The sequence below is a fragment of the Diadema antillarum genome, unplaced genomic scaffold (genome assembly GCF_040938485.1).
Source record: "Diadema antillarum isolate AM-2024a unplaced genomic scaffold, OU_Dant_1.0 seq00000821_RagTag, whole genome shotgun sequence".
NCBI lineage: Eukaryota > Metazoa > Echinodermata > Echinoidea > Diadematoida > Diadematidae > Diadema > Diadema antillarum.
Genome location: NW_027271698.1, coordinates 2,821,449 through 2,835,729, shown reverse-complemented (window position 1 = coordinate 2,835,729; position 14,281 = coordinate 2,821,449). Strand labels below are relative to the sequence as shown.

General features: G+C 34.9%; 1 protein-coding gene across 1 annotated transcript in view; it reads right to left on the bottom strand.

Annotated features, from left to right (window-relative positions):
* The window catches only part of LOC139739882 (ras-related protein Rab-24-like), a 31,329-nt gene extending 24,903 nt beyond the window's left edge, over nucleotides 1–6,426 (bottom strand). The window contains exon 1 of the mRNA XM_071650485.1: nucleotides 6,036–6,426. Within this exon, the coding sequence (XP_071506586.1) occupies nucleotides 6,036–6,161 (126 nt within the window). The 5' untranslated portion in view covers nucleotides 6,162–6,426. The remainder of the gene's footprint in view (nucleotides 1–6,035) is intronic.
* Nucleotides 6,427–14,281: the final 7,855 nt, after the last annotated feature.

The window sequence follows — 14,281 nt, the reverse complement described above, 5'->3', positions numbered from 1 at the left end:
CTTCAAATGAATTAGGTCCAGAAATCATCAAATTTAATATTTCACTGCACAACAAAAATATATATGGAGAAAGAGGGTCGCCTTGCCTGCAACCTCTTTCTATCTTAAATCTCTCAGTAAAAAAACCATTAATCTGAGCAGACGAAAAAGCATCAGCATATAAAATATTTATCCAAGAAATTATTGAGGGACCGAAATTGAAAAATGACATCACTTTTGTTATAAACTCATGAGAGATTGAATCGAAAGCTTTTTCAAAATCAATCAATAATAATAATGCTGGAATATCTTTGACATCTGTATACAAAATCAAATCATATAAACGGCGAATATTCTCTCCAATAAATCTACCTGATAAAAACCCTTTCTGGTTTTCACTTATCACAAAAGACAAAACCTTCTTAATTCGATTCGCAATACATCCCGATGCTAATTTATAAACTACATTCAACAAAGAAATTGGTCGCCAATTTTTCAAATAATACTTATCTTTATCTTCTTTAGGAATCAAAGTTAAAACACCCAATTTTTGAGAAAAAGACATATTTTCCTCTGTATATGCATAATTCAATGATCTCAACACTAAAAACCTCAAATCTTCCCAAAATACTCTAAAAAATTCAACAGTAAATCCATCCATTCCAGGTGACTTATTATTTTTCATATTTTTCAACATTTGATCCAATTCTTCTATTTGCAAAGGGCCTTCTAAAGACAATCTAAGTGCTTCGTTTAACCTTGGAATATCTTGACCTTCTAAAATTTCTTGTAAATCCATATCTTCAACATTTTGCTTCTTATATAATAAACTATAAAAATTTGCTACTTCCTCTAATATTTCCTGTTGCTGATTTAATATCTTTCCATTTTTATCCACCAATTGTAAAATTTGCTTATCTATAACATTACTCTTTTCCAAATTCAAAAAATATGTTGAAGGCTTTTCACCAAATTCCATCCATTTAATTTTCGATCTAAAACATATACTATTCACTTTTTCCTGTCTAATTTTATCCAAACATTCTCTCTTTTCTTTTAATTCCTCTAAAATAAATTCTTCATCTTGTTGTATTAACAACAATCCTTCCAACTCAATTATATCTTTTTCTAATTGCTTTTCCTTATTCTTTTCCAATTTTTTCTTATAACTCATATAACTTATTGTTTCACCTCTTATCAACATTAATAATGTATCAAAAAATAATTGATCAGTAATAACAAATTGACAATCTCTACAATCATAAGAAATATCATTTATCGCATAAAATTTAACTGTTTGTGTAATCAATTCTTTTATCTTTTCAATATACACATCATCTTTCAATAATGTATTATTAAATTTCCAATAACTCGGCCCCCTACAATATCCTAAATTCAAACTTAATGTAATCAAAGAATGATCCGTCCTAAAACCTGACATTATATCTACCTTATCAACCAATGTTAATGCTTTCTTAGATATCAAATAAAAATCTAATCTAGCTAATTTCAAAGGATTATTTTGACGCCATGTAAACTGTTTCTCTGTAGAATGTTGTATTCTCCACGGATCTACCAACTCCAAATCACATTTCATTTCATCCACTTTCTTCTTTGCTCTAGGGTTATTTAACCGTACATAATTATATGTGTCCAGATCAAAATTTTGTACCAAATTCCAATCTCCACAAAATATAACTAACGAATTTTCTCTTTTAAATATAAGCTTCTGAATATTTTCATAAAACCCCGGGGAGTCTGTATTTGGCCCATAAATATTAACCAAAGAAAATGAATTTTCACATAACTTCATATCTAAAATCAACCAATTACCTTTATCATCTGTTTCATATCCTTTTATATCTATAGTGATATCTTCACGAAATAATATCGCTACGCCCCTTGAATTTGATGTGCCAAAACTAAAAAAACAATCACTGCCCCACTCTCTTCTTAAATTTTCTTCTTCTAAGGCATTGAAATGAGTATCCTGTAAACAACATATATGAAATTTACTCACTTTCAAAAAATCAAAAACCTCGTTCCTTTTTTTCCGATTGCCCAAACCACGACAATTCATCGAAATAATATCAATCTTATTCATATTTACAAAAGAATTCTAATATACCCAGTGAGCTTTTTCCAACAAACAACATACATAGAACAAAATGTGCCTCTCTGCTTGAAAGGCTGTACCAATACACAGTCTTACTACTACTTCTACTTCTACAACTACTAATAAAACTACTGCTACTAATGCTACTACACACTTCGCACAAGCATTAGCAACAACGGAGACAAACAAAACAAAAACAAAAAACAAGACAGTACATACAGGCTCTGCCGTTGCCCCCGCTTTCCCGCTTTTACATCACATTAAAAATCTCCAATTATCATTAACACTTATATCAGTCTAGTACTAATACATTTCCTTGTAAATAAATATACCAAAAAACATATCCTGTTAAAACTATTTCGTCATCTTGGAACAAATATCCCCCTCAAAATACAAAAAAAAAAACTACAGAACCATACAACACATTCATCTATATTGCATTCATCTTACTGTACTTACAAATAAATAACCTTGATGTTAATACTATATACCAATCAGAAACCTAAAATAAAATCAATGTTTAACATACCTTTTTATACAATTTTCGGTTTTCACGCACCAGAATCAACGATTCACAATACCTATATACAAACTTCGGTTTTAACACACCAAAATAATTTCAAGAACCGGTATTGAGAGAAAAATACACAACGAAAGTCATTTCCTCGGCGGCTGCGACCAAACCTGTCATACCCCATTCTCTACCGAGCAAAAAACAAAAAAACAAACAAACAAACAAACAAACAAACAAAAAAAACGTCACTGAAAACTTGAGAAACAATATGAAAGCCGACGTATAACTATATCTACCTAACTGGGTTAAGTGACAACTTAACGCCCTTATCATTCTCAACAGACAATATGTCGATACATTAACCACCATTGCCAGAAAATGAAAAGAAAGAAAAAAACTGTTCAAACACTATCCTAGAACATTACTTTTGTTCTACAGGTATTTCAGCGTAGCCACAAACCAGCCCGACAAGAAAAAGAAGAAAAAAAAGGAAACAATGGAAACCCACCAAATCAAGAAGCCTCACCTACGTCTGCAGCCGGCATGAACACACAAACGATTGAACCGACAATGTCATCATCCCACAGTTTCCTACCGACTGTGTACACAACTATAACATGTATAACAAATAATCTGTCTTTCTATTATTCAACTGTAGGACATGTTATTAAGGTTGAATAACTTCAAAATAATATTTAGTTGAATAATGGTGTCAGGATTTGGGGTTGGGACATAAATGCGTTTGAAAAAAAAAAAAAAAAAAAAAAAAAAAAAAAAAAAAAAAAAAAAAAAAAACTACTTACGCGTAGCATGCTATCCTGCGAATTTGGGAGAATTATTTTTTTTTCATTTGAAAACCTGATTTCCTTACTTTTGACTTTAAAAAAAAAAGGTTCCAAGGGTTTCAGAGGTATGTACCTGATACTAACTGGCAGCTCTGTAAACAGATGTATAAATTTTAATACAGAACATACATTGTACATTTCTAATTTCTGTTTTGTTTTATTTCTTACAGTATACAGTAATTTAATGCAGATTTGGAAAATAGCTTGCCAGGCAGTATATTGATGTATATAATGTAGTTTTAGTTGCAAAACTACAGTGTACATCATATGTGGAATCTATCTGACTACACTAAATTACAATATTTCATGAAGACCAGTTAATTTCTCCTCTCAATAATGCATTATGCATAAGTGACCAAACTTTAGACTACTAAATCAAGTCAGTTTGTTTAAGGCCAGTTAATTTTTCCTTTCAATAATGCATTTCTTGTAAGAAAGCCTAAACATTTCTCTTTAATGAAAATGTATACCTGGTACTATGAAGACATCATATTTACCTTTTTTTAGGCTTTTAGCTTAAATCTCTATTTCTTTTTTAATCATGGACTAAGCTTTTAACTTGCCTTTTTATATCAGGTTGACTAACATTAACTGTAATTTGAAAGTAATCCTTTTCAAGAATCCTCCCTAAAATTTGATAAAAAATTATAAGTTGCTTGCAATGAGCAAATATCCAATGGGCTATAACCCATCTGGATCATCATCTGTAATCATATCCAACATATCATGGAATATTGTTTCCTACAGTCACTGAAACAGTACATTTGCAAATAGTGTCCTACTCACATTAGTACCTTGCATCTTTATCAAACACCACACTGGTTTTTCACATGTAGGGCCTACAGTGTGTTTCAGGAAGGAAATGCTGTTCTGGCCATAAGACTTAATCACGAGAGCTTTATATTTCATGCTGATTGCGGACAAGAATTTCTATTTTCTATCATACCACTTTCCCCTTTAACAGAATCACGATGTACCATAATCTATTCAGTAACAGATAAGCTGAGACAAGTCTGAATTTTCTTGTTAAAAACTCTCAGCTACTAGTCAGACATCACTGAAAAATAAGCTACTGTACTGAGATGTTGATTGTACCTGTACATATAATGGTGGTATAATATGTATTTCTGCCTCATAAATTGTATGACAATTCACCTCTTCGTCATAAAACATGTACAGGACCCCATTAAACCTTGGACTTTGTCTCCAGTTAATGTTCTTCTCTTCAATACAATATAATTCTATTACCATAACTTTCAGTCAAATGATATCACCAAATGTGACTGATAAGAAATAATTTGTGAATTCAGTTGAGTTTGCCCCTTTCTCACTTGACATACCCTGTCATCACTGCTAGTAGTGTTAGATGGTCATTCACAGAACTAGGCATTACTTTGCCACAGTCATTTCACATCATGCCTGTACATGGTATGTAATATCATGGCAAATTCCTTGCTGTTCCATATTTGGCATATAGAAAAGTTATACACTTTATCTAAATATAAAAAAAGACAAAGAAAAAAGTAAAAAGGCAGTTAATCAATCAAAAGAGAAGAGTAAACTTGTGCAAGCAGAAAGAAATTTATGATGAATTGCATGTGTATACTATATCCAGTAGGTTGTATTTTTGAGCATACAATTTGTATGACTCAAAAATGTGACTTTTCTTGAGTGTGCATCAAGGAACTGCCTCATATTTTGAAAAATCCAGTAGAAAACATCACACGCCATCTTCAGAAGCCATGCAGAAATGTTTAGCTTTCTAAAAGTGCAGAGCAAGCAAAAGAAATGATTGTGCTGCAAATGACATCACTTTTCATGTGATACAATGTATCAGTAAATGTTGGATGAGTTTTTTTTTTTTTTTTTTTTTGCAGTTAGAAAGCAAGCATATTGCTCAGCAAAGCCCGACTTTAAAAGTAAACACCCACTTTTAGTACAACTAACTTTATTGTCAAGAAGAGCAATAAATAAACATGTTTGTAAAGATCACTTGGCCATAAAGACCACCTTTTCTGTCTCCTCTGGACATGCATTATCAACAGGTTTTACCAATTGCACTCATATATTCCCATTGTAGCATTCATTTCACTGGTCCAGTACAGGTCAGATGACATTTTGCTGAATATGTATTTAAATATTCATTAATTTTTTTATTACAATTATTATAATTATTATTTTTATTTTTATTTATTTATTTATTTATTTATTTTTAAATTTATTTATTTATTTATTTTTTTTTTTTTTGGGGGGGCAATTCTTGCCTCAGATGTTGTTGAATATAAATCTGTGACCTAAACATTTACTCTTGTTGCATTTTGAATGGCACCTGGGGTAATTGCTGGCCATCTGTTGCATGCCCGTAGTTCCACATCTTAGTTACTTTTTTTTTTTGGTAATTATTCTTTTCTCCTCCAACGAATATGGAATGCATGCATTAGCTCACAAGAAATTGCCCATTGGCAAGCAAGTATCCGTGCCTTTCACACCTCCGCAGTGCTATCCCCTTGCTACCAGCAGTGCACAAGCTTACTGCTTTCTTTGCAGAGCAGAGAGGGATGAAAAGAGATGTGTAACTCACACTCACGTTTTGGTACGGCACATCACCATGAAATCTATCGTGAAGGTAGCGTTCCACTAAGCTCGTCTTTCCTCCGTACTCTCTACCAAGGAGTACAACCTTCAGGTCCACTCGACTTCCGCTCATCTTGAGTTTGAACTGTGTTTAAGAGCGAGATGCTCATACAAGTGTGTATCAGATAAGCTGCCCACTGTCCAAATTCTCACCGCTAGTGCAGACATGCAAGCTGCTCCATGCAATGCTCTACAACAATTTAGTTCTTCACTTGGCAGTTCTATAATCACAGTTTATGCTCCCTTTCATCATTGCTTTCGTCTGCGTAATGTAACCTCCAAGTCTGAAAATGGGAAAGCTAGCTGTGCATATACCGATCACATGAATTCCTGAGCGATTTGACCCCTAAGTGCTCACAGACGCCACCATCTATTGTAACATGACAGCGTACTCACTTAAGCACAGTGCAGAGTATATTAGTAACCCCACAGCGCTGTAACCAGCTGTACCAGTAACACAACAGCGAACGTGATGGGGTCACTGGTGCGATATGGTGCAGTTAAGTGTAGACTCCCAGAGGGTCACAGAGTCCAGAAAATTTTATCAAAGTCTGTATTATTGTCTGCATAGTCCATCAGGCGAGTACGTACCCAAGCTCTACATTTGATAGCCCAATGGAATGCATAGCCACCACTTTGGATATGAATTCAGAATTGCTAACTGTTCGATGGAGCTAGTTTTCTATGCAGTAATGATCCAGAAAGTATAACCAAAGTCAACTTGTATGAGCAACACTGTTTGAGTTTTACTTGGCACTGCACTGTGTGAGAGCTGAATTTGGATCTAACATGAGAGGTATCTACATTCATTTACAAGTCAAATCAGATTAGAATAGAGATACTTTTTTGTCCAGTACAATTCCTTATTTTTTTATCATAAACAGGGAGGCAAGCGCAAACTGCTTTCATGGGAGATCGAAACACTAAACGCGTGAATAGCGTTGTAAAATAAGAACGAAGTAAATGGCTGTAGTACAAGTGCTGGCTAAACGTCGCATCGATGTAAGCAAGGTAACGACAACGACTCTCGTTTCATGCCATGCCAAAGGCCAAAGTTCCACTCGGGTCGGGATCAGGCGGAGCCGCATACGGAAAGCAGCGGGCACGTCATCCTCTCACTGCCTGTGTCGGTCCCCGCAGTGTCCGGCATACGAGAAGTGTATGTTCCGCTTCACAAACAAGTCACGGCGCAGCAACGTTTTTACTTCTTGGGTGTGGTTATGGTGTCTGTGCCTCGTCCATTTACAGCTGCATCATCATGTTTCCTCATCAGCAACCAACCATGTCATATTACTCCAAAATATGAGACAAACTGAATTAAGAATTTTCTCGGATTTTGTAGCTCCTTTTCATAACAGAACTTCCAGTGTGTCGTGGAACCACCCACCACTCACTCATTTTTCAGCACGCACGCGCAAAATTGCTGTATCATACTGTACAAGGCTACGTATGTCATGCGCGCGCGGCGAGTCCATAAGAGTCAAAGGTCAACAGATGCGCTTACAGGCGCAGCCTGTCGGGTTTGTCATCCCGAGCCGAGCCAAGGGGCCTGTCTTATAAAGACTTGTGATAGAAATCAATCACAAGTTTCATGTGAGCTTCAATGCAAGTTGCGATTGATTTGGGGACTTGTGATTGATTTGAAGGCTTTATAAGACGGGGCCAAGTTCTCTCTTTTTATCCCCTTTCTTCTCGCTTTTCATTATTTTTGTTTTTAGACTAAGGGCTATAGGCCTATAGGTTAGGTTGTGAATGAATTGTATGTGTGTGTTTGCGTCCTGTGCAGGAAACGTGATAACCATGTAAGAGAAAATACAGCTACCTGTGTATAGCGGCCACACAATGTGTCAAGGGAGATGGAAAAAAAGTGACCGCTATAGACAGGTTGCCGCTGAGGCAGGTGTGACTGTATTTCATTTACTTCCGCACATTGTAAAAGTTTTCTTCTTCGAATCTTGTTTTTTTCTGCTTGATCTTCATTTCCTTTTCTTTTCTCATCCCCTCTTCCTTCTCCTTTTCCTGCTCCTCCACTTTTATCTCTTTCTAATGGTAAATATGGTTTACGGAGTAATCATTGGGGTGAAGGATGTTGACCAATATGTGTGAATTGTTAAGTGATCTTTTTTTTCATTTCCATTTATAATCAAATTTCCACGAATTACATTTCAGAATTTTATAGAGTGGTGCATGGTGGATTAAATTAAGGGCTAAAACAGATTAATGTTACATATCTGCATCAAAGCATAAAACTTGTTTTTATATGGGCCGTTTGGTATGCTATTTTTACTTTTAATTAAGACATGTATACTTAGAATATTCACAGGCAGTTTGTCTATTGAGCTGAACATAAGTTCAGATTTTCACAATGAAATTGGGCCACAATTTAAAAAAAAATGAGATTTATCAGACGTGGGTCTCCTTATACCACATCAGTTTTGACAAACACAAAAAGCTTTTATCAGCAAAAGAAAATGTTTTCACCAGCATAAAAGGCAATATCATGACCTGCATCAACAGAGAATTTTCTTCTAAAATTTTGAAGGAAGAGGCAAATTTAACTTGTAGTAGATGTTGTTGTGAGTTTGTACAATTATGTTTTCTTTTTCTTTTTTAAGAGCAAAAGGTGTGGGGTGCAGCCACCCCTCTTCAGCATTCAGAGTATACTTTTGCTGACTTTCTGGATAGATTAAGTTAAATAAGAAGTCAATATACATTTATGAAAAGGACAGTTGATAAAGCAGTGGTCGTTCTTTTACAAAGAGACCGGCAGTTTGATTTTTTTTATTTATTTATTTATTTATTTATTTTTTTTTTTTTGGGGGGGGGGGGGAAGGGGGGGGGATAATTGCTTACTTTGCCAAACATGCATGCCCATCAAATTCAACACATCACTGATGCTTACGATAAATATTTTTGTGCATTATTTAGGTATTTATAGACATCAATCAAGAAATTATTCTTCTTTGGTATTCTTTGCCTACCTCACTCCATCTGTATATGCTCCCATGGATCTCTCTCTGTTTCTGCTTCCCTCCCTCGCTAAATCTCTATTGTCTGCTTCATCCACATAGATGCAATTATCCTAGCTGCTACTGTTTTGATAGTACAATGTTATGTAGTTTCTAGAAAGAGAATATTAGCAAGCCTCCGGAATTATTGAATGGCACTGGCGAGGAAAAATTCAATAGCCTCAAAAGCACATTCTCATCAATGCACTTGTTTCTCCTTTATTTTGTCTGTCTACCACGAGCTCTCCCTCCACCCCTCTCTCTCTCTCCCTCCCTCTCTCTCTCTATTCATGTATCCATCCTTCTTTCCATCTATGTCTATCTTTTAAATAAAATCCTTCTCAATGCATATATCCATCTCTTCGCCTCCTTCTCTCAAGTCATGCATCTATCCACCTCTGTTTCTTTATCTCTTTGTCTTCCTCTATCTCTCAATAACGTATTATTCATATATCCATCTCTCTCTCTCTCTCTCTCAATTCATAATACAAGTATCTATCTATCCCGCTCTCTCTTAATCTCTGTCTTCCTATGTCTCTCAATTCTTACATCCATCTCTCTTTCTCTCTCCCTCTTTCTCTCAATTCATAATATATGTATTTATCCCCCTGTCTCTTTATCTCTTTGTCTCCCTCTGCCTCTCAATCCATATATTCATCTCTCTCCGTCTCTCTCTTTCTCTCAAATCATATACATGTATCTATCCCCCTCGGTCTCTTTATTTCTTTGTCTCCCTCTGCCTCTCAATTCTATGTCCATCTCTATCCATCTCTCCCTCTCTTTCTCCCAATTCATAATACATGGATCTATCCCCCTCTCTGCCTCTCTATCTTTGTCTTCCTGTCTCTAAATTCATATATCAATCTCTCTCCGTCTCTCTCTCTCTCAATTTGATACATGTATCTATCCTCATCTCTATCTTTGTCTTCCTGTGTCTCTCAATTCATATATCCATCTCTCTCCCTCTCTTTCTCTCAAATCATTTACATGTATCTATCCCCATCTCTTTATCTCTTTGTCTTCCTGTCTCTCAATCCATAAAATATCATCTCTCTCCATCTGTCTGTCTTTCTCTCCCTCTCTTTCTCTCAAATCATATACATGTATCTATCGTCCCCCCCCCCTCTCTCTCTCTCTCTCTTTGTATCTATCCCCCTCTTGCTCTGCTTTCCTCTGTCTCCATATTGATGTATCCATCTGTCTCTGTCTGTTTCTCTCTCTCTCTCTCTCTCTCTTTCTCCCAATTTATATACAATACATGTACTTGTATCTATCCCCACTCTATCTCTGTTGCTAAATTCCTATGTTCACCCTCTATTTCTCTCTTTCTCCTTTATTGGTTTATTACTGAAGAACTCAAATCCTCTGCCTTTAATTTCTACATTCCCCTATTCCACTCATTCTGACCCACATGATAAGCTCACTACACGTACAGTATCACTGATAAAGCAAGAACAGTGTGTCACAATACGTAGATGAGGCCTTTGATTTTTAAAAAGTTCCTGGATTCAAATATTATGGCACATGTACAGTATGTCCCCCCCCCCCCCCCCCAAAAAAAAAAAAAAAATACAATCGAATTTGTGCATTAATAACTTCCAAAATGATTAAACAATCTGAATGATATTTCAGGGAATGAAACTATAACTTCTTCCCGACATTTTGCAGAAAACCCCATTCAATTTGGTTAAGTGGTCACAGAAATGGGTCTGTTTCTTCCAAGGATGCTCTTGGAACTGTGAACACAATGGACATAACTCGGAGGAAAGGGATTCCTGACATGCTCTACTAAGACCCTCATTTCTCTTTTACCACTGAAGCAAATCGGATGGGTTTTTTGTAAGATGTGGGTAATAAGTTACAGTTTCATACCTTGAAATTGTATTTGGATTGATTCACTATTTTTAAAGTTATCGTTGCGGAGGGTCCCGTTGTCATTTTTTTTAATTTTTTTTTTTTTTTTGGGGGGGGGGGGGTAGGACTTACGGTATGTACTGTCACTCATGGAACACTAGCTCAACCAAAACTGCCCCTCTGACAACAGCTCTTGACACAGGTGGTATAAATTGGCACCTAGCGAAGGTGGGGTACTAACAAAGTAATAGCAGTGTTATAATAGAAAAATCACACTTTGTGATAGATTTTGTACATGTGAATATGTAGACTGAGGAGCTTCAAAACAAACATAAAAGGAAAACATACTTGCATATTGCAGAAACACTAATGCCACGCATATTAACAGGACAGAATTGTGGATGCATCTTTTGTTTTTTTAATGCATAAAAGGTTAGTTGGTGACAAGTGAACATAAATATATCAAACAGACATGTACTTGGTACATTGCATATGAATAAACTGTCTCTTCAAATACCTCTGAAGAATAAAAAACTACAAGAAGAGTGAATATAAATTTCACATGCTAAATTCTAGGTTGTTTTTAGCCAAATTTTGTGTTATTTTAGAGTTTGGCTAGACTTGCTCTCCTCTTCTTTATCCATAATGACAACAACAACAATAATGATAAAAATAACAACAACAATAATAATAATAATAATAATAATAATGATAATAATAATAATAATAATAATAATAATAATAATAATAATAATGATAATAATAATAAAAATAATAATGATAATAATTATTATTGTTGTTATCATTATTATTATCATTATTACCATTATCATCATCATCATCATCATTATTAAAATCTCAATAATTATAATTATATTTATTTCATATGCTGTTTACATGTGGTTCTACAAATATCATGGTGCCAAAATCACTATTAATCATCCTAGACACTGGATCAAGCCTGCCACTGCAGTGCTATAGGAGAGAAATGCACACAACATGTGGGGAATACTGTAATAGACATTTATCTTGTTCCCCAGTGCTTGTCATATGACATGCATTAGTATCCCAATTTCTTTGAAGTCCAATGTTTTGACATGACAGTGATGTGGTGTACTTTACCTTAAACTTACCTGTGCATCAAACTGTTATGATTTAGACTGAAGACTATACTTTGTGACTTTGGTCGTCTAAGTATGTTTGCATGCCTTTTTCTTTTAGACAAGAGGAGTACAGAAATATTCTTTCAAACCATTACAAAAAGTGATGATATACACTTTGCAAAGAAACAAAGAAAGAGGAAAATCTAATTAGAGCCTGAACAAAATCAAGCCAGCAATCAAAACCAACAAAGCTATGATTCAATGTTGGTATTTATACTTTGAAAAGTAAATTGATCAAAATCACAAAAATGTGGAGTCAAGCATAGCATTATTGAAATAGTGCAGCCTTTGTCAGATAATAATACTTGCAATATTAGTAGCTTAAGCCAATAAACTTCTAAGTACAGTGATACTCTTACACTTGACTAGTGCTAGTACTTGTGAGACATAATAAATAGAATGTGACTTCCATCATAGAAAAAGTTTCTACTCAAAAAGTAACACACACATTTTGATAGAATACATGCTATTAGTTAGAGTAGAAGCTCATCTGAAAATGGTGATAAACATTTGATCTCAATACAAAATATTTACCTCCAAAACTTTCAGCTGTCAACGCTATAGCCTTCGTCAGCGAAATGACCCGTCTTCACCTTGATCATGTGACAGTCATTCTGCTGATAAATGTTATTAACTTATAGCATTGACAGCTGAAAATTTGGAAGGTAATATCTTATACTGAGATCAAAAGTTTCCCACCAATTTCAAATACTATACACGAAAAGTATTTTCATGTCAAAAAACAAAGGCACGTGTGAGATTAAAGCCATGAAAATGAAATAGCCTACTGGACATTCACCAGACACTCTAGCAAAATGTTTGAAAAAACACAAATCTCCTATCCAGAAATGAATCTTCCAGTCGAACTGTTTGTCACTTCTGCACTGTCTATCATCAAAATATAAAGGTGAAAGAAATTCTCCTGTTAGTACTGTTTTGTGCTTTTAAGAAACAAAACGCTTGTGTAGTACATATATTTGAATTACACATACAATGATGACATGAAAAAATAGAGTATTACAACAAAAGGTGGGGTTTCAAAAAAATACTCTGTGAAGAATACCTGAATGCACGTGATAGGTAGAAAGCACAATTTCGACTGGACATCTATGATCACAGAAGACTATTCAAAGTGTCGAAGTAATGCAGACTATGAGCTCTTTCAGACGATAGAAAAATCTCTCTAATAATTATCTTTGTGAAGAATGATTGTGATCTTCATTTGAGTTAAAAAACATTCAGAAGGGTGGTCTGTGGGCTGTTCAAAGTAGATGTAGGATTGCGCCAAGCTCTGCCTCCTCAATCATGTTGTAAAGGTCAGGCCTGTTAGACAGAAAGTGCGCTCCACAAACCGAGCAAATAAACATTTGAAACACCTCAGGACCTTGATGAGCAAATCTAGACTCTACAATAGTGATTACAGTGATATGCTTGAAGATGCAACCCGATTATCCTGATTACAATCATGATTAAAAGACAAATTTTTCTTACGTCTACAAAAAGTTTGGGTTGCTGCCGAACCTTTAACTGGAAGTGTAGCAGATACAATTTGTAGAATAATGCTTTGTCTCGACTAGTTCAACATACAACACAAATGATTTGTAATCAAAGCATTTTTAATCATCCCACCCTTCAAAAAAAAAAACATGGTAATGTGAGAGATGTCATCTCATGGTGTTGCACTGGTTCATTTTTATTTCTTTCTAAATACCACATATACTAACGCTACCAATAATGATGTTAGATATTTACATCTGTGGCTGCTAAACTAATCAATACAAACATTAATCATCCTTAGAGATCAAGAAAAATGGAACAAAAAACTATATAATTAATAGAACTTTCAATGACAACTAAATTAATTAAGAGAGGAGCAATAATTTAAATTATTGAGCAGCTGTGATTTTCTATTCAGCTCTAGTGCAAACCCTCTTTCCTTTGTGTGCCTGAAATTGTTGAGTACTCATTAAGAAATTTGATATGAAGTACATGTATTTTCAGTGACAGTGAGAGACAATAAAGATGCAAGGAAACCTTTGGACCTTGTGTGAAAATTTCAGTCATGTGTAAACACTGAGTGGAGTAAGGAACTTCATTGTTTGTTTGTTTTTTGTTTTTTTTTTCTTGTGGCTGCATTACAAACATTAACCTGTTGAGGACGAGTCCTG